This window comes from Cataglyphis hispanica, chromosome 1, assembly GCF_021464435.1.
Source record: "Cataglyphis hispanica isolate Lineage 1 chromosome 1, ULB_Chis1_1.0, whole genome shotgun sequence".
In the NCBI taxonomy this organism is placed as follows: domain Eukaryota; kingdom Metazoa; phylum Arthropoda; class Insecta; order Hymenoptera; family Formicidae; genus Cataglyphis; species Cataglyphis hispanica.
The window spans coordinates 18,624,091-18,649,730 of NC_065954.1; the positions used below are offsets into that span (position 1 = coordinate 18,624,091).

The 25,640-nt window shown below is 32.7% G+C and overlaps 2 protein-coding genes across 9 annotated transcripts in view; one reads left to right on the forward strand and one right to left on the reverse strand.

Moving 5' to 3' along the window:
* The first annotated feature begins 211 nt into the window (after positions 1–211).
* Positions 212–15,262, forward strand: LOC126852098 (mitogen-activated protein kinase kinase kinase kinase 5). Of its 6 annotated transcripts, XM_050596573.1 has the most exons (21): positions 212–526; positions 590–647; positions 955–1,110; positions 1,344–1,576; positions 1,668–1,931; positions 2,044–2,239; positions 2,332–2,435; positions 2,678–2,745; positions 3,952–4,035; positions 4,952–4,990; positions 6,622–6,675; positions 7,365–7,432; positions 7,543–7,689; positions 7,851–8,026; positions 8,207–8,411; positions 8,507–8,690; positions 8,890–9,167; positions 9,369–9,452; positions 9,535–9,627; positions 9,705–9,831; positions 10,362–15,262. In XM_050596573.1, exons 1-21 carry the CDS (start codon positions 413–415, stop codon positions 10,459–10,461), a joined length of 2,832 nt encoding a protein of 943 aa, XP_050452530.1. In that variant the 5' UTR covers positions 212–412; the 3' UTR covers positions 10,462–15,262. The 6 variants fall into 6 exon arrangements, with proteins under 6 accessions (XP_050452530.1, XP_050452539.1, XP_050452549.1 ...); XM_050596582.1 differs by lacking the exon at positions 6,622–6,675; XM_050596592.1 differs by lacking the exon at positions 3,952–4,035.
* Positions 15,263–16,114: 852 nt separating this feature from the next.
* The window catches only part of LOC126851981 (uncharacterized), a 42,658-nt gene continuing 33,132 nt past the window's right edge, over positions 16,115–25,640 (reverse strand). For all 3 annotated transcript variants that reach the window (XM_050596401.1, XM_050596419.1, XM_050596411.1), the window contains exons 2-7: positions 22,373–23,859; positions 21,609–21,704; positions 21,383–21,512; positions 21,132–21,286; positions 20,947–21,051; positions 16,115–20,380 (exon numbers count right to left, since the gene is read on the reverse strand). In XM_050596401.1, the coding sequence (XP_050452358.1) occupies positions 18,023–20,380; positions 20,947–21,051; positions 21,132–21,286; positions 21,383–21,512; positions 21,609–21,704; positions 22,373–23,859 (4,331 nt within the window). In that variant the 3' untranslated portion in view covers positions 16,115–18,022. The remainder of the gene's footprint in view (positions 20,381–20,946; positions 21,052–21,131; positions 21,287–21,382; positions 21,513–21,608; positions 21,705–22,372; positions 23,860–25,640) is intronic.

The following is a 25,640-nucleotide window of genomic DNA, read 5'->3' on the forward strand; positions in this document are numbered from 1 at the left end:
GATTTCCATATAATTCGATATTAAAAGATTAAGCACAAAAAAAATTTATATTTTGCTGTTTTCGGCTAAAAAGAATTTCAGCCAATCAGTAAAAAGTCGTTCGGAGCAACGTTTAGAAATTTTAACCAGATCTCTGATCTAGATTATTCGTATTTCGTGTTTGTAAAGAAAATCTTATGACGTCATGAATGGATCCGCGGCCAATGTCAGAGCAGTTCAGCTGTTGTGTGGACAATGGCGACGATTCGACGGATGGTGTGACATCCCGACGGGCTAAATGTTCCCGCTGCGTTGTCCCGTTGCACGTACACGCGCATCACGTCGCGGTGGCTGAGGGTCACGTCTCGGAGCGCAGCACCAGGTGTCTCGCTTCTCTATTTTCTTCCCTATCAATCTCACCGCTGCTGCTGAGATGGCTACGGTGAACGCGAACGCGCTGTCCAGTGACATAAGCCGTAGGAATCCTCAGGACGAGTACGAGCTCATCCAGAGAATAGGCAGTGGGACCTACGGCGATGTCTACAAGGTATGTTCTCGGTTTGATTCCGTCAACAACGACAAGATCAATTATCATATTCCCTCTTCGCAGGCTAAACGACTATCCATGAACGATCTCGCAGCGATTAAGGTTATCAAGTTGGAGCCAGGTAAGCGCAAAGTGTTTTATTTATTATACGGTTGTCATGTTATCGCAATGTCGGTTATCGCAATGGATTTTTCTATACGATTGTTCATCGATTTTTCTCTTTGGTATGGAATGCTTTTTTCATGAAATGTCATTATGATTTCTCTTGTAAAGTATATAAAGTAAAAATGAAAAAGACGAATTGCTTTATTTGTCCAGATATTCAAATTTATGTGTAATTGATTTTCGAAATATAAATATAAAGCTATTGCAAATTTTATCATAGAATTATGAAGCAACATAGTTTATAGTATGTGTTTGTCTTTTAGGTGATGACTTTGCAATCATTCAACAGGAGATTTTAATGATGAAGGATTGTAGGCATCCAAATATTATTGCATATTATGGCAGTTATTTAAGGAGAGACAAATTATGGATATGTATGGAATATTGTGGAGGTGGATCATTGCAGGATATATATCATAGTATGTATGATATTTATTATTTAGTGTTTATACATATTAAAAGGAATAATATATCTCTTTAATACAATTTTAACAATTAATAATATTTAATTCACTTTTATAATATTTAATTTTTATAAGAAAAAGAAATGTAAATTTATAGTGACTTATAAATTAACATTTTTGTGATAATTATTTTTTGATTAAAGTGATTATAATACATATGTATAATTATCTTTTTAATATACTTTTAGTAACCGGACCATTATCAGAAATACAAATAGCGTATATGTGTCGGGAGACTCTCACTGGTTTAGCTTACTTACATAGTATGGGCAAGATGCATCGTGATATTAAGGGTGCCAATATATTATTGACTGAGGCGGGTGATGTAAAATTGGCAGACTTTGGTGTGTCAGCACAAATTACTGCCACAATTAATAAGAGAAAGAGTTTTATTGGTACACCATATTGGATGGCTCCTGAAGTACTTTTGCATTTCTTTCTAATATTTAATATGTATTTTATAGAGGAGTTACATTGAAAATAATTGGAATAAATATTTTTGTATTGTACAGGTAGCAGCTGTGGAAAGGAAAGGTGGTTATAATCAGCTGTGCGATATCTGGGCATGTGGAATAACCGCGATAGAATTGGCGGAGTTGCAGCCGCCGATGTTCGATCTGCATCCGATGCGCGCTTTGTTTCTCATGTCCAAGTCAGGTTTTAAACCACCGACGTTAAAGGATCGCGATAAATGGAGTCCAACGTTTCACAATTTCGTCAAAGTCGCACTTACGAAGAATCCCAAGAAAAGACCGACGGCAGAAAAATTGCTTCAGGTTAGTCTTGTTTTATTTTAGATGCAGTTGATAGATGCAATTTGTCTTTATATATATGGCAAAAAAAATTGCATCGATCCTAATCTGAAGGAAGTTATTTTGAATATTGCAGCACACGTTTTTCCAAGGGGAGATGCATAAAAGACTGGCATTAGAATTATTGCAAAAGGTGTCGAATCCCAGTCATATGTTTGCTGATTTAGAGGCCGATGAAGACGGAGCAGTACCCAATGTTCCGCAAAGAATAGCCTCGCGTCACACTGCAAGGCCTAGGCCAAAGAGTCCCATATCACAATTGGATAGTGATGGTAAGTATCGATTATATTAGCAATAAAATAATAATCAATGAGCTTATATATCTCATAGTTCAACTTAATCATGATTATAATTTGTCTTGTAGATCAAATCAACATTGATGGAGGAATATTACACAGAGACTCCATATCACCATCTGTGGATAGTAATCCAGCATGGGATATCATGGATATCATGAATAATGTCAAGGTAAGTTTATTGCAATGGAATTATTTACTCTTCTCATATAATTATATATCATATCATAATTTATTAAACATATTAATGAAAATAAAAGTTACAATAGTATAAGTGTTTTTTCAATATTAAAATTAATTTGATATTTATATTTATATCAAATTATTAATTTGTAATAAATAATTATAAATAATTAACGAAAGAATGCGATTTATGACAATGAAAATATCTGATCTGCACATTTGTGCATATAGGCTGTGCATAATTGTGATGTACATCCAGACTGTGGAATTGGTTCTGCGTTTGAAGATGGGAAAGAAAAGTAAGTTGTTTTGTATTTTTATTCTACCAATTTTTATCACACACATTCTATGCAAAGGGGAACATTGGAAATATGAAAGCTTTTCTATCACTTTCATTAATATGGTAGTTGCTGTTTTGTTCAAAAATATTTTCGTATCGTAAATATATGTTTTGTAAATATCTGGAATAGAATTTCAGACATGTTTGATGTTGTAAAAAGATTTTACAGTTTCATATATATATGCGTATCTTGATTTTGTAATATGTATCTTAATCTTCTATATGCACATAAAGATCATAAAGATTAGTAAGATGCGAGAGCCAAATCGTCATATATTACTAAACAAGACAGCAATGCAGTATGCTGTTATAAGGATTATCAACATTTTACTCTTGGCTGATAGTAACTAATAAGTACATTGCATATGGCATGTGCTTTTGCTTCATCATGTCATTTTAACTCATAATCTCAAATGAGAGAAGAATGTACATTCATTACTCTTACACCTAAAACAGCAGCACATCATATTCTGAAATATTTTAACATAGGTAGAGAGAAAACTCTTACAAAACAAAATAGACTATTATTATATATATAATCACATATAAAATCTTTATGGATATTATAGGAATTCATTCTTTGTAATTTTCGCATCTCCAATCGTTATATTTTTAATCCCTTTTTTTTTTTTTTTTTTTTTTTATTTGTTTTTGACCGTAAATAAAAAATATTTAAATTTTCCAAAGAATCGATAAAAAACAATTTCCGTGAATTAATTTTCGTCGGCGAAATTCCTTATTGAGACAAAATAAAATAATTTTTTTCTTTCTATATTAAAATATAATGTAACGTCACACATATACACAAAACATATACACATATTTTCATAGTCTCATTGAAATTTTAATATTGCACATCTCGATAACAATTTTTTGAGATAAGCTACGACTTGATTGAAATCAATTGGAGAGAATAAAGTTTTCTTATTAAATTGTTTCCCTCTGAAATATTTAAAGCGCAATTTCAAGAGTTGTTCTTCTTTAATCTACTGCAATTTTCAAACTATTTGTATCCTAATATTTTTGTTGAGAAGAGTCATTTTAATTTTTACTAAGGAATTTCGTCACGGAATATCACTTTAAATATGCCTATAATTGAGCCACACACTTTGTCTTACATTTGTTATCAATATATTTCTTAAAGACATGCTCATTTTTGTGTCAGTACATTTGGCGCGAACCTTAAGACAAGTAAAATATCGAAACGTCGTAGCAAAACTGGCACAGAGATATTTCGTATGACTATAAGGTAATATAAATTTCCCCGGTTGATGTCTGGAGTGAAAAAATTCCTTTCTATCTTTAATATATAATTATTAACATATATAATAATTATATGTAGCCTTATCAATATAAATTACAAGCTATTCATATTCTTTTAATAATGTTTTAATGGAAATGTTTAGAAAATTTTGTCGAGTAACATTAAAGCAATCCAAGTTGTAATTGTAATATAACATAAAAATTTTTCTAATGTTCTGGCAAAGTGGCCTTAAAAAAACGTGCAAATTAAATATAAGAATTATGTGAATAGAGTTAACAATATTTTTTTAACCAGGTATATGTAAATTTTTTTCTATATTAAAAAGATAATTATATATGAGACAATTATACAGACACATCTCGGCGGGACAGAGATTTAACAATATATTATGCATATACGAAATTAGTATACTACTTTTTGCATGTTAGGCGATAGATAAGATTGCTTGTATGCATGATTTGATAGCAAATTTGTCAAAGGATTGATATGTCGTACATGCATTTTATTAAAGTAAGTACGATCACTTTTTGAGATATATTTGTATGTACACCAACACATAACATCGCGGTTTTATCTTTAGAATTAGTTATTCTAAAATCTAAAATCATGCATTTTTCCATCTAGAGAAAAAATGTTTAATAAAAATAAGATTTTCTAAAAATACCATTTGATTCGTACGTAAATAGAAATTGCCCGAGTATTTTCTCAATACATTTTAACAACGTAACATATTCGGTCATAAAATAATATTTATATCCTGTCACTATTAGTCCTTGTTCCTATAGCACATTTACCCCACGCCCCAAATTTCGTTTTGTAATCTACATTTCCAATTATTCTTTTTTAATATATTTTTTGATTTTTCTGATCAGTTTGTAATTTTAATAATTTCTCCCAACAGGAGTCTATTGCAGTACATTGATGAGGAGTTGTTGCTAAGGTATTGGCAGGTAACCCTTTTCCCTTGCACCTTGCACCTTGCACTTATATCTCCTAATAACTGCGTAATCATTCTGTAAATTGCATTACTCGGACAATTAATTGGCTTACGTTTTTTTTTTTGGTATCTTTTTCTTATTGCAAACATTAACATACTTCGAATTCACATGCATTTGCTTTCGGTTTTGTGTTAGTTTTAAAAGACTCCTTTGAAATTTCTCTATATAATTTTCAAATTATTCTAAAAGAAACTAGTTTAGCTAAACGTACTAAAAAATTTAAAAAAAATGTCTAAAAATTTATTATATATATATATATATATATATATATATATATATATATATATATGATTAATATAATAATATTATATATATATGTATATATAATATTTTTTAATATATAATTAAAAGACAAAGTGACTAAAATATTATATAATTCTAGTTGATTATCTTAAATTTAATTAACATCCACAGCGTAATTAAAATAATATTGATATATTTACAACTAATATTGATATATTACAAACACAAATTTTAGAAATGTAGAATTATGATTCCTTTCTGTGTTATGCATTTGATGTTATTTGTTGCATGTTAGTTCTTTTCAATTATCTTGACATACAAAGTTGTTTTTAAAATTTATCAGACCTGCTACTGGGGAACTCTCTATATCTATAATATGGAGAGCGAAAAAAAGAGAAATATTAGTTTATATATAATTAAGTTTTTTTATCATATAAGATTGCTTCTTTATATAATAACACAATTCAACAAAAAAATAACTTTTTTTTAACATGAGAAAGAGGATTTTCTATAGTACTTTGGTGCTAAATGTAATTTGGCCTTTAAATTATTCTATTACATAATTTTGAAAAATTTATGGTTAAAGTTGTATTAGAATTATCATAGGTAGTGTGTTGAAAAAATTTTGTTACAATTAAAAGTAAGAATGATATATATATATATATATATATATATATATATATATATATATATATATATATAACTTTTAATCCCCTCAAAAAATTGTATTGATTATAGTTAAATATTTATGATTATAAATATAGGATCTATATGTATTGTGAAAAAAATGAATTGAAATGAATTAGGTCATTGAGAATCTATTAAATATTTTTCAGTATCTTTATTCACACACAAACTTAAAGATTTTCCAGATAACTAAATACCAATCTGATATCAAAATTGACAAATTCAAAATCAATAAAGATTACTTATTTCATGCTGAAGATTTGAAACGGATTAACGAAAAAGGAGAATTATGAGAAATTGCAATTTCTATGGAATTTTATTTTCTTGCAATTTTTAAATTATATTAAATTATTAAAATTATCTTATGGATAAAATATAAAAAATTATTGATATTTAAATAAGAAAGAGATATTAAATTCTATTTAATCATCGCGCAATAATTTTCAATGTAACCATACAATATATCTAAAATGAATAAATAGTATTAGTCTCTTATTACTTTATCAAGCATCTTATATTCTCAATTTATTATGTATAATATTGTTTACAAGTTTTTAAAGCGCATTGCGCAGAATATCTCGAGCAGTATCAAGAAACAATTTTATAATTTTTATAGTATATGATCATAGTTTCATATGTGCAGGGGAAATGCAATGTCGATGGTCGATGGGCATTGCGACCAGCTATATTCCCTGCAGTAAGTAAATAAAATAAATTACAGTAAATAAATTTTTTATTGTCACATATCTTCTTCAGTTGATACATTATTAGGAAAGTATCAAATATTTATTTGATTATATATATTTTTATTTGTCCGATATGTACAAGATATTACTGTAGTATTATTTTATTAATATATAAAATTTTAAATACTATTTTTTTTTAATATTCTTTACAAATGATATAATTTCTTAATAAATGATACCGATGTGAGAGAAAGGGAAAATATGATTTATTACGAGGAATATTTCATGGCTGTTTTTGCCTATGATTTGTTCAATTGACAATATTTACCAAAAAATTAACGTAACTAACGTAAATCCACATAACACCAGAACAGGCCTCACAATTGATCTTGTTAATACTTTGATAACACGATTGTCTTGTGACGTACTAAAATCTGCAAGAAATATATAGCTTTCACATCTCTAACTTGTTTTTGCATCACGTTTTATTCGAAAATCTATTAAGCCACGTATATACATATTTCAAAAGAAATACACGATCGTGTTTAATAATTGTATAATTTACGATTAATATATATACTCTTTATTTTTTTACATGCTATTTTTTCTCTAACTAACAAACATTTATTTTTCCTCTTTCATAATGCAAAACGCGTTTGAAGAGAATATAATCATAACATTTTCGTTCTTTTATTTTTAGAGCCACTCTTCCACTCGGGGAATCATCGAACGATTGCGAAGTCCATTGTCCCTATTACAACGTGTCTGGTAAGTGATTTACATTGATGAAAAAAAACTTGATGACATATAATATAGTCAAACTATTTCCTTTAAATATATTTGCGTGCGCGGATAATAAAGAGTAGATTCGTGCACAGGATCTCAGGCAAGTCCCCGACGTCACAGTTCTGTGGATGAATTGTACGGTCTCGTCAATAATTCTCAGTCCCTAACAACCGTCAACGGCCAACGTCAACGATCATTGTCGGATAGCGGCCCTAGGGACGAATCTGGGCAATCGAACGGTAAGAGCGTACATCATAAATTTAATGTTTTTAATGCATTTATTATTCATCTTCTATTTGGAAAAAAAAACTTGAGATATTATAGATATTAATATATAGTTTTATATATATATATATATATATAATTTATTTATTTTATTTATCTTATAATTTTTTTTTAGGCGATAATGAGATAGCAGGTGATCGAGATAGAGAGAGTATGAGCCCTGATTTACTTTCGGATACACCGCCCGTCCCTCCGAGAAGGAGGGATCGAAAAAGACACACGCCACCGAGGCCTATTAGTAATGGATTGCCTCCCACACCGAAAGTGCACATGGGAGCATGTTTCTCAAAGGTTCAAAAAGATTTATTGATTAATATATATATATATATATTTTTTTTATCATTATATTATTCGTTATATAATATTATATGTTATATTAATATATTTTAATAAAATATTTCTTTTACTGCATTATTTCTCAACAAGTTAAAGTTTTATTTATTATCTCATTTCTGTTGCAAATTTCAATAGGTATTCAATGGCTGTCCATTGAGAATACACTGTACTGCGAGTTGGATTCATCCGGATACAAGAGATCAGCACTTGTTGATTGCGGCGGAAGAAGGAATTTACAACTTGAACTTGAATGAACTCCACGAAACTGCGATAGACCAATTATATCCGAGACGTACTATCTGGATGTATGTTATTAAAGATGTTCTCATGTCTCTTTCTGGTAAGCGTATGTTGTAGTATCATTATTGATGCTGTTGCATAATCAATTTCCTCTGAATAATATTAATGATGTATATATATTGATATATATTGTAGGAAAGACGCCTCAGTTGTATAGGCATGACTTATTAGCGATGCTAAGTAAACAAACTCATAGGTTTTCGTTACACATGAATAAAATACCAGAGAGATTAGTCCCTAGAAAATTTGCTCTCACTACGAAGGTACCAGACACAAAGGGATGTACCAAATGCTGCGTTGGAAGAAATCCATATAATGGGTTAGCGGAAACTACATTATCATCTATTTTTCGTAAAATATACAAAATATAACTCTGATAAAATAATAACATAAATAAAATCGAAAAATATCAGTTTTATATGAGAAGAAATTAGATATTTAATGATTCGTTATATTTTCACGCTCGTCAGTTAAATAAAATTTAGCAAACATAATGGTCTATCTTTTTAAACATATAGATACAAATATTTGTGCGGAGCGATGCCGGCTGGTATATTTCTAATGCAATGGTACGATCCATTGAATAAATTTATGCTTCTAAAGCATTTCGACTGTGTTCTACCATCGCCTCTAAACGTCTTTAAAATGATTATCACACCTGAGATGGAATATCCAATGGTGTGTGTATCGGTTAAGCAGCCATATCAGCAGAATAAACTAAAACTGGATTTGATTAATATGAACTCAGGAGCGAGTTGGTTCCACAGTGACGAATTAGAAGATATGGATGGTTCAGGTATTTTTATGTTATACATGTCTGACAAGATTTATTTGTTTACAAAAAATGATAACTTCTACTGATGTCATTTTTATTATTTTATTATTATACAAAAAGATATTTGCAGTTGATTTTCTCTTCATCTTTCAAAACCTGATAGTTCAATCTTTATTATTTCGAAGAATTATCGTCCCTTCTTTAATAAGAATACTGTTTCAGCGACTGTGATACCAAGAAGAGAAAATTTGAATGTTATTAATGTCACACAATTTGAAAAAGATGCAATACTCGTTTGTTACGATAGTGAGTATTACTAGAAATATGTCTTATTATCATATACAGTAATGTTATAAGTATGTTATAAATGAAATGTTTATATTTGAAGATGTAGTGAAGATGGTGACTTTACAAGGAAAACCCCGAATTAGCAAGAAACAGCTGTCAGAGCTGCAGTTTAATTTTCAGATTGAATCTATCAGTAAGCATGAAACACTTGTTCATTTGCAACCCATACTTTAATCTTTGCGAATAAAACAATGTATTGCTTATTTTTAGTTTGTCTACCAGATAGTGTACTGGCATTCCACAAACATGGTATGCAAGGTAGAAGTTTCAAGAATGGCGAAGTTACTCAAGAAATCAGTGATCCAAGCAGGACTTACAGGCTACTAGGCTCAGACAAGTATGTATTTGACAATATAAAAGATTTGAGAAGACGATGCACATGTTAATGCAATAGAAGTGTTGAGAAGTTTTATTGAGAAGAATAATTCAAAAAATATTGTTAATGAAATTTGATATTTTTCCGAATCTCTTTTTTACTGGAACTTTAATTGCAATCTAAAAATAATAAATTTGGGCTACTTTTTAAGTTTTTTGTTAAGTTTCTGTTTGATATGATGTTAGCTCTCATAATCTCAAAATTGATTTGATAATAATAATTTTTCTATTTTTTAGAAATATTTCATACATATCAAAAGAGATATTTGATCTTATTAATAAAACTTTAATTTTAATATTAATATGTTTTTTTATGTATTATTTATATATATATTATGTATTTTATATTTAATATATATACTATTTTAGAATTTTTTAAAATGTGATATATTTATAAAATTTATTATTAATATTTATAATTAAATATAGATTAGAATAATATTTGTAATTAAAGAGAAAATAAGATTGAAAATAAGATTATGTATTAAACAGGGTTGTGATGTTGGAGAGTCATCTGGTTCATAGCGGCACATTGACTGAATCGGAAGGGGCGGATCTCTACATACTCGCTGGTCACGAGGCCAGTTATTAAGTATCGATTTTTAAATTGCTAGCTTGCGACTGCACGCTGCATTATCGTCTTGCACGATTTGTGATTGAACTGCACGTGTAACGTGGAATGCGACTACGAAAGAGCGGTAAGATTAAAATATGCAAAGAGCAAAAGCTTTGCAATTAATTATTTTCACTACTTTGCAATGTACAATTTCAACGTTGCTACAACGGGTTACCGCCATCTCTCCAATAGTAGTCGCATAAACTGATTATTTACTCTTTTTTTTAACGAGAGGCATCTTAAAACTTATATAGTTCTTTCAGTAGATACGCACTATGATAGGAAAAGATTTTGAGTTTAACAGAAAGACACCAAACCTAAGAGAGAGAAAACATATACGCGGAATTTATTCTTATGCCTGATTAAATGAAGCCAATAAAAACCGTGCTGCTTGGAAAGGTATATCGGATAAAAGCAATTTCCTAGTTTATATAACTATACATGTGTATAAATTACTTATACATATAAATCATGTACAATTATGAAAAAAGAGATTTATGATGAAATTAAAACCTCGGAAAGGGAAACTGTAAAAGTAATGTGGAGATTCCGTATTTCCGACGTTATAATATATATAGCTAAATTAGCTAGAGTATATGCAAGAATATATTGTTGCGCAGCGTGTTTTAACGAAGTTCTTGTAACGCTGAGCAAATGATATAGTTCGGATTTTATCTTTTTTTTTTCTAGAATCGCGCTATATTCTTATTAGCTCTTAGCCTTCGAGAACCATTTTGATCGTAATAGCGATTTAATAGGATAAGAGCTCTAGTATTTTTGATGAGTGCGGGACATATTCTCTAGATGAGACAATATTTATATTCTTACACATATATGGTAGCGTAAAGTTTTCGAAGGTTAAAACGCTATTCGCTGCATCCAAATGCAATATCCGATGGAATTTTCATGTAACTTTAACGGAATTTGTGTGGCATTAATCGAAATTACAACTTAATATATCTTAGTCGTCTCACTTTCACGAGATTCGAATTTCAATGACCGATCTTTTGACAAATTTGAGAAGAACGCGCATTATTTTTTATAGCCTTTCTCGACATTAACTACATTTCTGCATATAAATACAAAATTGTGAAGATTGAATGAATTGAATGAACGATGTTTTTTGAGTGAAATAAACAAAATAAAGATTCTATTTTTCGTGATTTCTAACTGCAAAAATCAGCGCTTTACAAAAGAAAATCTTTGTTGAGGAAAAAACGATTCCGAATTAGCGAGCTTGTCATTTAAATCTGATCTGGTGCAAGCGGGACGCTATTTTCTTCCAAAGACGATAGATTATAGAGAAAATGGCAACGACATAGAAGGAAAGTAGTTAATTGATGTATAACGCCCCGTAAAAACATTCTCGAAAGATTCCGCGTAGAAATGAATTTCCTCTAAATTTTATATAATATTATGTACACATATATTATATATACACACATGTAAGCAGTACAAAATTCACTTGTACCAGTGTGTCGTTCTTGAGAATGTGTGTACGCACGAAAAATTATGTTATTCGAGCTTCATTTCGTTGGGCATGGGATCGTACTTCGAGAGAACTGTTCAGACATCGCAGACGTCTCGCGATGTCTCTAATTTTTCGGCGATATTAAATATATAAATTGCACGACAATGTCATCGATAGTGAACGCGCGAATTTATATTGGGATATATATACGCGTTGTTTAAATCGTTTTGCTTGCTGTACGATATTTATCGCGACTAATAAAGTATCCGCGATCGTTGGCTCTGCTTTGATTTGCGCGCAATAATAATCCCCGATATTTGTTCTTTCGTTTTACAAAATAATCTAATGTTTTTTTTTTTTTTTATTGAGTCACAGTGCTCTCTGATGAAGCGCCATTGTGATATATGTGACGGGAAAAAAGCAATCACGCGAACAAAATAAAATGAGGAGAGCAGGATAAAAATTTTTTTTTTATACGATTTCCATCGTTCGGATATTTTTCTCCGTATAAATCGGTCGCATATATAATTCGCATCAGAGATCACGAGCACATAAGTATATCTGTCTGCAGCAGTTTTTTTATATCCAGTAATTTTTTTACTGATATATGTCGTCAACGACGATATTATCGTATATATCTGTGAAGCGACGAGCGCAATATAACTTTCATGTGATCGGTCTCAAGACTGGGAGAAATATATTTTCTCATTTACAGTAGACTTTCTATAATCCTTGAGGAAGAGTGCTGGATTATGTAGGATTTAGAAGGAGGAAAGATTGTTGACTGCGTTTTATGTTTACGCAGGCGAAATTTGTAACTCTCGAGTATCGTCAACGTCATTTATTTTAACGGGAGAGATTTCGTTTAAATGAATGTACGAATTATCTCGAAACATATTTGCTGAAATCTAATCGATGCTTGTAGATCGATAATGATTAAACCAAAAACATTCCCCTTTTTATTTGAAATATTTGACCAATATTTTTATAAAATATTCACTAATCGCGCAACTATTAATTAGTAAAGATATCATTTCGTTATATAATATGTAGAGCCGCTGTGTTCACTTGTATCTCCTTCCAGAATTGATGCTTGAAATTAACATCATCATTTATTCGAATATATTTTGATAACGTAAAAGCACTGACGCGGCAATTTTTTTTTTTTTTTAGTTTTTATCTATGTAAGATATTTAAAGTAAAGAAGCGTAATTAATTCACAAGCGTGTCTACGTTGACGCATCATAGTCAAACAATTCATTACTGCAGTCATACAAGTCACGACATAAGAAGATCAGAAAAACGCACATGTATTTTATTTGCTCCGAATTGATATTCATAAATATGTATATTTATATAGTATCTGGCACTTTTCCATCTATTTCCGTCGAGATTTTATCGAGGCAAAGTCTTTAATTTGCAATTCTTTACTGAGAGAGGCGAAAGATGTAAATCGAACTGTAAAGAATCGTCAGAGCGAAAGACGCGAAAATTATCTGTGCGAAGTGTTGAACTATTTTGATATTTTATATGGACCTTTTTCTCTGTATATAGAGAGTAGATTATTGAAGAAAGTGCTATACTATCGAAAAAAAATTCGAAATACACTCTAGCAAAGTTATGGATCAATGTTTTACTGTTTCCGTTGAATTTTCGCCTCGCGGCGAAAGCGATAATATTTTTAAAAATTATGATGTCACGCATATTTAAGTTTGCAATTCGATTTTGCGGAATTTGGAATTTTCGCAGTTTCGAATAATTGGAAAAATTTGCTGATATTTCTGTCAATCGCTCTTATATCAATTGTCAATTTATTCCACGTTCAATCAAATTCTACGTCAAATCTACACTTATTCATTGTAAACAGAGATAAATAGAAACGCAATTGTCTTCCCCATACATATACTTGCTAGCAGTATGTCAGATGTTAAATGTCTATAATACTAACATTTCTGGCAATTTGATAATATCCATGAAACCACGTAATTTTAATGTTTGTTTAGCCGACAATCTCCGTTTTCTTAATATTGTAAGAACTATTCGGTCGAGAGAACTCTCTTAGTATACGAAGTATGTAAATCTGCTTGATGTAAGAAAGGAGAAAGATTGTGATATATATCGAAAAAGGCGAAAAATTATCTTTATTCCACGCAGATGTAATTTAGCTGAAAAATTATCTAAAGGCTGTTCAAGTGTTAAAAAGTTTAGATATGTCATATGCGGAAAAATAGATATTATTTTATTTCGATATGGGCGATTTTATTTACGCGAGATTATTCTGCTTTTTTACGAAGACGTACATATTGACAAGATATTTTGATAAAAATAACGGTAAATAGTAACTGCAATGTTACCTGATGTGAATTTTTGTATTATTGTAAAGACAATAATTTTATTCGGGAGCATTTATATCCAGAGAACATCGTATCGAGCGAATAATTACGGAAGGAAAAAGCATAGATACATCGGCGGCATCAAAGTAGATAATTATAAATCTAAATCTTAGCTAAAGAGAGTGAAGAAAAAAATAGAAGATATAACTTAAAGAATCTTTAATCAACCTGACACAGACCAAGTATTAGAAGAACTATGTGCACATAGAAAGACACATGCAACCACACATACATACATTTTGTGTAGATTTCACATATCCATGTCTTGCTCGCGACTACTTAAAATGAAATTTTTTCAATAATTCTCGCAAAAGAATGATAGAAAAATTAGAGTATGGGTGTAAAACACATCGAGAAAAATGTCCGTTTCAGTAATTTTATACAATTATCAAATAAATAAATGCGTGATAAAAATTCGCATTTTCATTAATTCTTCTTTAAGTCGGTTATTTTAAACAAGAAACACGTGTGCGATAAATCAAGATATATCTTCCGTTCGAAAGGATTAATAAAAAGGATTTAGAAAAGAGAACCTCGTTATTTTTCAACATTTCAGAAAATAAATACATTGTTAATCTATATATATGTAATGAACCGTTGCGTCCAGTTTGGAAAGAGTATTGTACACCCATACTAGCGATATTCGAAAAGTCCTTTTGCACAGACATGTACACGTGTAAGTGTTAGGACAATTGATACAGCGATAAAATGTACCTGTACACATTGACCATATTAATGGTTTGCCTTTACGTACGGATACTTGAGTTCCAAATTTTCGATTTTCACTTATTTTGAACTTTGAAATTTACGTGGCAAACATGTAGAGAAAGAACGCGAGACAGTAATGTATATTATATTATATTCCTTAATCTTCGCCCGTCCTTCGGATTTATTCATTAAATTAATGAAACTACCTTTTGCTCTTTACTGATACATGACTAATACATTCAAATAATTTCTGGCGTTAATGCAAAAAAAATTATTTACACAATTCCACTATGCATAAAGATTCCTAGTTTTATTCTATGATTATTTTACCTGATCTTTATTCGATTACAAGATCATAGAAGAAAAGGTTTCCTCATGAAATCAAATTTATGATACAACATATATAAACTTCGGTATCAGAAAGTTCACTGCTTCTTTGATATTTCCAGTATCGGAAAATATTGGTTTCTATAAAAACGTCACTTAATTCGCTAATCTAAGGGATAGAAGAAGATTAAGTGCATGCATGTACGCTTATCATTATTTCCGATTAAGAATCTGATAGCGATTGATAACATACGTGCATTATGTTTTGCATGCAAAAAGATATACAAAATATTTTGAGAGTGAATTCGTAAGTTACATAAGATGGATAAAAGAGAGAAATATATACATATATATATATATATATATATATATATATATATATATATATACATAAACAAATATATTTAATAAAATTTCTGACATATATATATATATATATATATATATATATATATATATTGTAAATTCAAAAAGATATTCACTATAATATCTAATAGAGTGAATTACGATAATTTTGTTAATTAGCCGGAAGATGTTGAAGATACGAATTGCCGATATATCAGTAATAGTTGTTAATTAAAACCGTAGCGACACAGGTAGAACAAACGAACAAAATTATTCTTCCAACCGGAAATTAGATGAGCGAAACAGAAAAATGTAATGTTACATCTTACAGAGAGATTTTAAAATGGGCTTCTGCTGTATAAAAAGAAAAGATTCTCACCAAGTGTTACTCCATTACGTGCATTTAATTATTTATTTAAAGAGTATTATATAATGCTTTTCCCTCTCCTCGAAAGACCATAACAAAGATACGTTGCGAAAGAGGTCGTTTTTTAGACGTTGATTTATTCTTTATAGGCGAAAGTTACATATTATATATACACCGATGAGGGAGAGTAGAGGATTTTCTTATAAATATTAATTGGAACTGTACTAGTGACTAAGTCTGTAATTATACGTGGAAGTTGTATATAATGTGTATAACGTATTATATATACATATGTTATATCTTGCGTTCGCCGAGTCTTCGTTTTAGTCATTTTTTATATAAATACAGTATTGTGAGAAAATAATTTATAATTAAGCGTAAACGTATTTAATTTACCAATGTATGTATAGGAACAATTACAAACTTCTCTGTAAATAGATCTTCCTGCAATAAAATCCATCTAAAGAAAAAAAAAAATACATATAATCAGACATTTGTGATGTCGCAATTCATTTTATATCCTGATTAATATATCTCGTTATATTTATACAGAGGCGTACTTACCTGAAATATCATATCCAACTTTGTTCGAGAATGAAGAATACGTAGTTGTAACAAATTTTATATAAAACATATTACTATACAATACATGTTATATAGTAGTAGCATATACTCTATATACTGACTATTCCCTTATTCTAGCCAATGTTTTAATTATTTCAATTCATTCAATCATAGTTGATTAAAAAATCGCAATTATTTATTTGTGGAAGCAAAAGTAGAAAAAAAATATAATTGGGAATAAAATTTATTTAAAACTTGCATTTTCAAATTTTCTAACTGACGACCTCTTCGATCGGAAATACAACGATTAAATGATTAAACATTTTTTTTTTAAATGCTTTGTTTAATTCAAACTGTTTCTCTCTCTTATACGCTCTATATAATATACAAGTAAAATATCAAACAATATTTATTTTAACGTACATTTCAACAGTCTATAAAAGTAGATATTAATTAAGAACAATTGATGTAATTTTTTTACGCTTTTATGAAATATAATATGAACGTTTGAATGTCGACGTACTTATTACATCAACATTAAATGAGATATCAGTTCATTATAGAGTAATAGTATCACGTTGTGTTAATTATCTTCCAGGCACATGTTGAAGGCATACTGACTACAGTTAGCTCTCAAACTTCTCAGTACGATTATAGATTATATGAATAAAGCAAAGCAAACGTTATCATACTTTTATCTATTGATAAAAATGTCGAAACATAAGAATTATTTTTGTCGGAAATTATCTCTGTATAAGATAGAGATCGCTGGAAATACATATAAGCATATTTACTCTTTGTGAATATTTCTGTTTTTATCCACCACATATATTTTTGGGACAATGACATTATTTAACATTTGTTATTTTCTTATAAATTATTTTTATAATTTATATACAATTATAATATTAACAAGATTTTGTTTAAAAAAAAAACTTATTTTTGATATGATGAACAAGATATTTTATAGAACACAAAGTATTCACTTGTTTTATATTTATTTCATTCGAAATAAGAGCATTTTATCATTTGATTGAAAAAAAGCATAAGTATTATCACTGTATATCTTATCAAATTATCTATTTTTATTTCCTATTTTTACAAAGTTTTTTTATGTCTTATAAAAGAATAGATAATACTTTCCCAGGCAATATCCCTGAATTATTCTTGGGATAAATTCGCAAACATATGTACAATTTCATACGAAATCAATAATTCAACAAATTTCTTAAATTTAAAACATAAACGTTTATCTCTTTAATAAGAACATTTGCTTGACTTTTATTCACACAACCAATCGAATATCTTCGAGACTTTTATTGGCTTATTTTGCAATTCTATTCATTCGTATATAAGTACGGATCACGTCTCACTGTGCCCCTGCAATTGACCTACTATCTTTCGCACCCAACCCGCTTGACTCTGCCCCGCGGAGACATCATCCCTATCAATCTCGGAGCTCCGATTATAACTAATCGGCGAATCATCTTGCGACTGATGAATCGTATTCGTTTTCGCGGTGATCTTAACTTCCGATTCACCGACGGTGTGTTCCTTCGTCAGGACCGACTTTATCTTCAGATAATCTGGCTTCTGTGCGACGTTTGGCTTACATCTCGCCAACGTCTTCGAGGATGCTTCTTGTTTTCTCTTGGCTGGTATTGGCGGTGCGATTTTCACTTTCGTTGCTGATGTTGATGTCATCGTCGTCGACTTCCGCATTACGAACACTTCGTCGACGTCACTGAATATTGCACTGTCCCGAAACACCTCGTCCGCATCGGCATCGGCGTAATTCTCGATGGTCTCAAAGCTCCTCTCGTAAAAGCTGTCCGTTTCACTTTCGCGACGCTCCGTATCTTTATTGCTGTTCGTTTCCTCTTCCTCCCCGTGATCTCTCTTCTTCGACTGATCGGTCTTGCTGAATGATTGTTTGACATCAATAGAAGAGGACTGAATGCGCTTGTTCTCGGCGAAGAGGATCGTTGGATCAGCGTAATCTGACTGAGCGATTCTAGCGCCCAAACTAGAACTGCCTTGCTTGTAATAGAGCTGGGGTACCCGTTGATCGCTAATTGAACCGACACTCGAGCAGCCTACCAGTTCCTCAGCATCCGAGGACGGTTCTCTTACGTGTTGCTTCGCGTGTTTAGTCCGCCTCTTCAAACACTTGCCATTTGCGACGCTCAATGAACGAAAATAACGTGTCCGCTCGAGCTCGTCGTTGCACTCGAGCGTTTCCGTGCTCATGGTATTCCTCAGACGGCCCTGGAGACGACTACTCGCCTTGAAAAAGACGTTCCGAAAAATTGCATTGCCACCGCTACCGTTTGCCCGGTAGATCTTGTGATCCGGATGAATATTCGCGCCGTCCGTGGTGGACATACGCACATCGGAGTAAGCGTCATCGGTCAATCGCGTGTCCTCCAGCGAGCAGAAGAAGGTCGATGAGCTGGAACTCGTCGAGGTAGCGGGCATGGGAAACTTGGCAATCCTGCCCTCTGGTTGACACGTAGACGCGTATCTCTCCATATCCTCAAGATTGATCTCCGCTGGCTTATCAGACGCTATCGTGAATGGCCGCTCGCTCATTGGTTTGCCATCCCGTTGTAAAAAGCGCGACTTTGTAACGCTCACTGGTTGCGAGTTAGGACTTATTTGGAAGCTGCGTGGTAGTGAGCCACACTTGGGTGGCGAGGTAGGCAGACCTTCACAAAGTTTGGTGAGCCAGACAGCGGGCTGGGTCGGGCTATCGTTGCCGCCGTCCACATCCTTCGTCTGCAGACTCTCCCAGACGTGCTGCAGATTGTCATAGTTGCCGAAGCCCTTGGACTCGGCTTCTTCCATGCCATTCGCGTCGCTCCTTTCGTCATTGCGCCGTTCAGATCCGTCTTTTTCGATACGTTCGGCCATCACAATCGAATTCATCTCCTTGCACTCGGCCGCTCGGTGATTCGACACACACGGGGACGGCACGAGGATCTCTTCGTTATCCAACGATGTCGAATTATCACGGATTCGAAGCGCCGTCTTTATCACTTTGCTCTCGGTGACAATACTTTGTCGCTTGAATGTCTCGAAGACCGCACGTTTCTCCTGCACGTGATTCGCCTTACCATTCCGCGCCATCATTTCCGTTGATTTTTGAACGGTCTTAAGGTTATCGTAAAAAAGCTGCAACGGCTGTTGGTTCTCTCGCGCTGCCGTTGCCGAAGATAATGAATTCCATGCATTGTTCGTCCTAATCAGTCGCTGCTCCCGAAGCGTCGTTCGAGCGCGTCCCAATCTATTATTGTTGTTGTGACTAATCGAGCCGATGTAATTGGCGTTCTCCGAGTCGCTCTCGTCTGACGTATCCGCCGAGATGCGCTTGTTAAATCGTTGTTGTCGCACATTGATGATACTGTTGGTTCTTTGTTTCTCCAATAGTTTCTGAAATTCTTGGTTCTCCATGAGTATGTGGCCGACAATCTCCTCCACCGTTTGCATCGGAGGAGCGTGCTGCTGCTCGTTATTATTTTCTTTGGCTTCGCTCGGCGACGACGAATTCATTATATGGTTCTCCTTTTCGGCACAAATCTCGGCCGCTTCTTCAATCTCGACCGTTGTAGATTGAGTATCGTTGATAATGTCTACCTTCTGCTCTTCGTCCGAGTGATTGAGACACACGTACGATTGAAAGCCTGGTTCAGATTTTCGTCTCCAGCCGGTGAAGCGATCCTGAATATATTATTATTAATATATTATTAAAACCTAAATTGTATATTTATTATATCTAATATTTAAGCAGATATAATCAAATTTATAAATTCTCTCTGAATTCCTCTCATTCTAAAATGTTATATTTTGCAAAAGCAAGAGCAAAAATTGCAATCCTAAATAATCGCTAGAACAATATATGCTAAAAAACCCAAGTTCTAAATAATAAGTTAAATAATATATATTGTTATAAAGAAACAAGTTTTTATATCCATATACGTAGGTATGGTGTCTTTAAAATTAATTTTGAAAACTTTTGGAAACAGTAGTTTTGAAAATTATATTTTGTGTTTATTTGTATTGTAGATTATTTTTAAAAATAACGTAAAAATGTAGTAAAATTAGATTCGAAATAAGTATCTAAAGTAATAAAAGTTTAAATTTTTGAGAAAATAATAAAATAAAATAATTAAATAATTAAAAAAAATATACTAATAGTTTGAAGAAAAAGAATAATTTTTCAGGATATATGCAAATTATATATATAGTTTTTCGTACTAATTATATAGCAAATATAATAATAATACCTTAACTTTCGAGACGCGTATATCCGAAGACCTATTAAGAGTTTGCTCCCTGTCATTAATGGCAACATCTTCGTTGTCATCTTTGCGTGATGACACAGATGAACCCTAATAATATATATCGGTAAGTAAAAAAATTTATAAAATGTCTAGCTTATATCAAGTAAAAGAAATTCTCTAGATCTCACCTCCATTGTAGTATCAGATTTTCTGACGCCCTTTTTCAACTTTTGCCTAAGACCAGTTTCGGATCTACGTCTTTCCCTCTCTTGCTTACGTTTCTCCAGATATTCCGGAGGCGCGGAGTGTTTCTTCGCTGATCCTTTATCCGCCAACGCGTCGTCTGTTTAAAATATCACGTGTTATTTTTTTTTTTCCATTAATTTGCGCGATGATTAAAAGCAAAAGATTTTCAATTATACAATATTGCCATTTGTACCTTCTTGTTGCGTTTGACCCAATTGCAATACTAATTGTCGCGCGTGTGACGGTATAACCGCGTTATAATTCTCTAATATCACTCTTTTTATTTGTAAGGTCCATTCTCTCTTTTGTTCTAGGTTGCGTGCCTGAAAGACAAATGGTCGATTAAATAAGGAAAATTTTCATGTGTGCATATTTAAATCCATTATTTTACATTAATAAAATACTCCGATGATTCTTACTTGTAACGTATATTGCAATCGAGGATTATCAAAAGGTATCACATGAAAACTGAGTGGCTCCCCCGGGATACTTTCAATCAGCATTAAGTTTGAACACTAGAAACACGAAGAAAAGAAAAGTTTTATATATTTTACGTTTATTTATGATTAACAAGTATTTGAAAAAATACAAGCTGCTTTAATAAAATTTAATAAATAATTATATATATATATATATATATATATATATATATATATATATATATCTCATAAAAAAATGGTTTTGCATATGTCGATAAAAGAAGTGGATTAAGAAGGATGCATTCAAAAATAAACAGAAATCAAAATCTTTATTTAAAAAGTAGATAATTTTATAAGCTATATAAATTGATTTTTGGATAATATCTAACAATAAGTAGTCAAAACATGTTGAATATATTAGAATTGCATCAAACTCTTTGAAATGCTCTCTTGTAAAATGTTTTTTTTTTTAATTTTTATGTATCTTTTTCTCAAAAAATCATTGATTATTATAATTTTTTTTTAATCTGTTCTGAAATAAATAAATAAACTATATATAATTTGACCGTTCGTTTCAAAAAAATTAAAATTTTATTAAAAGTTATTAGTGATTAAAATCGCTAAAAAATTGACTTTCAACTATTCAAACTAAAATTCAAAAAAAGCTTATTTAATAAAAGATCAACTCGATCAACATATAGTCAAACATATGAGAAAAAAGATAAAGAGCTGCATATAAAAAGGAGTAATAAAAGTAATCATACCATGATATGAGCTTTATAAACAAGAAGACCGTCCTCCTTTTTCTTCGTCAAAAGAAGCATACGATCGAAGAGGAAAGCATGTCGCGGTGCTTTGGCACCGCGCATCCTGAATCGACCCTCCGCGACCAATTCGCCACTCGTAGTAAGGTCTGGTCCCAGCCAACCGTACAGAAGCGATTGAATTTCTTGAACGCGTACAGCGTGCTCATGCCGCCTCTTCATGGCATTGATATGTTTTGCTATGCCAGTCATCGCGGCGAGAGCAGCCTCAATGGCGCTCACGCCTTCGTCAGCCTCATTCTCTCTCGAATTACAATCAGCGCCGTACTCCTTCGACAAATTCTCCAGAAGCAGGTGATACTTGAGGATCCTCTGAACCGGCTTCAAGAGAAATGATCCGAGTGGCAGCGCGTGCCCCAGAGCCGCTTGCCGTTCGCGAAAGGCAGACGCTGTTTCCTCCCGGCCCATCAAATCGGTCAGTACGGAGACTGTCCTCGGATAATTGGTACAATATTCAGTGTAGACTTTAAATCCCGCATTGTGCTCGATAAACGTATTCGCCACGCAAACGGGATCCAAACCGCATCTCTCGATATCTCTTAATAATTCTCTATTAAATACGAAAATATCCTCGATATTGCTAAATAAATCGCCGAGATGCAATTGGCGCGCGAACGAAGGTGGATCATCCCGCCAGAATATCAGATAGCCCTGAATGACTTGACGCAGATGTTCGACGTATATCGCCTCCGTGTCCACGATCTCCAAAAGTACCCTCTCGACGGGGTTACGATGGGGATCGCAATAGCGCGGCCTGTGACACACGGGACCTTCCTCCGCACTGTCCCTCCTCGGTCCATTGTCGTCGTTCAAGATTCTACAACTGGCTTCCGAAACGGTCGCGACTCCGCTGTCCGCGGAGCCCTGCGAACTGGCGCAGGTGTCAGCGAGAGACTCGACCGAGGCCAAATACGGATTCACGGTGCAGGTGTTGCCCTGATTGCTGCAGCCACTGGAAGACGTGCTGGACGCGATGGAGCTTCCGGAGTGAGGTCTACCCGCGGCGTTCCTGCGTCGTCTGTTATACCGGAGCGGGATAAGACCGTTGCTCTCTCGCCTCTCGTACATCGGCTTCTCGGTGACTTCCCCGTTACGTTCCCCGTCCTCGGGTAGCGACGCTACCGCTTCCACCAGCATGGCGTTATTGGTAACGGTGACGTCCGCGACCTCGACGTATTCACTCTCCTCTTCCTTGTTTTTCGAATCGTCCCGCTGATGCGTAGGCTTCGCTAGGTCGGCGCTAGTGCGAAACTGACCGAATATGGAATCTCGATGAGCGGTCGGCACCAGGCTTAGACGTTTTTGCAAGGCCGGCGGGATGCCGCAGGATGATGACAGGACCACGTGCTCGCCATCGTAATCATCGCCGCGGCGTGCAAGCTCGTCGAACATGCCCAGTAGCTGCGGAACCAGATCCGTGCTGGTGCCTGAAAAGAAAAAAAAAAAGATTTCAATGTCCATTTCGATAATTGTTCAAATCAAATACGAGATCGTCAGTACATTTGCAAGATTATTCGTATTGCAATTTATTAATCCACGAATTTGGCGATTAAATGTGAGACTAACTAAAATTCAACATTAAGTTTCGCTGTTATAAAAGCAATTTGTTTCAAGTACACTTAAAGATCTTTTAATTTTTAAAATAATAATTAAGAGAAATATCAGTAGTGTGTTATTAAATCACATTTAGTGACAGCGATAATCGGAAACCTTCAATTTCCAGTATGAATTAATTTCTCTGATAAGCAAATTATTAAAAAAAATTCCTAATTACTTAGAACATGTTTCGATCATTTATATCAATTTTAATAAAATCTATTCTTCAAATATTTCTTGGAACAGATTTGACGCGCTTCAAAACATCATTACACGATTTATCGCACGAATCTTTTGACGGTCCATTTGCTCGAATTCATCGTAAATTAGAGATACTACGATTGGCAAACAGAGCACTCAGATGTGAGAAAGAATGCCAGATGGGAGAGAAATATAGATGAAATTTGCTCCTATAAACATTAATAATAACCTTCAATTCATCGCAAAGGATGGCTTCGTTCACGCGAAAATGCCATTAACACTTTATTTCGCGCTATCAATCATTTCCGATTATATTAGAGATTCTTAGAATACTGCCTTGAGAAATTGCGACCCTTTCCTGGCACTCAACTTAATTCGTCGAAGCAACAGGCACGACAGTAATTAATAAATGATCGCGAATCATCGTATTGTCATAGCAACGTAATGAAAATCCATTTTTCTTACTCTACATCACATGACATATAAAAAAAAAAAATAGAAAACAATTTTGTGCACCTTGTATGTACAATTATATGCATACATAGCAATGATATTATGAATATTTTCAAACACGCTGATTTTTCGCAACATCTGCGTTAAATTTTCCAAAGATTAAAGATTCCATATAAAAAATAGACACATGTGAATAATTTTTTTTTCGATAAAAATTTTATTGTACATTTTTTTTTCGTATGTGTCTAACAATTAAGTATTTTATTGTAATATACAAAATGTATCCACAATTTATTAGATAAAAAATGGCATCTGTAAAATTTTTCTTTTTTTTTTTTACCAAAAGAAACTATTTTATTTTTTCAGTATTAAATAATTTTTTATAATATAAACATTTCCAAAGTAAAGCAGTTGCATATTTTTTTAAACAATATATTGCTAAACGCAAAATTTATGAGATATATGATATATAGTATAAAATAGTAAAAGAAATTAATAATTCCCATTTCAGATGCATTTATACAAGAGAGATAACGAACGGGAGAAAGGGGCATCTATTGACATATATCTGCGATATTTCATAAATCATAAAAAATCACCAATAAGCCAGGCAAGAAAGATCGCTGCTGCTGTTGGCTGCTTTTATCGTTAATGCGATCGCCTTCAATTAACTCGCTTCCCGTTTATCGGCGCTAAAAGATCAGCTTGCGCCGATCCGATTACTGGCACACGAACAAGCAGCGCGATGCAATTACACGAGTGTGCACAGCATACATAGGCTTGATATTCACGTATACAGGGTGTTTGAAAGCATGGATTTTTCTTCTTATTGTCGAACACTTTGACGAATGCCCAGATCTCGTATTTATCAGAATTAAGATTCAAAAACTCAGTTCATTCAAATAGAAATCAAATAGGAAAAGTATTTTTGCGTTCAAAATTTACATACGTTCTGATT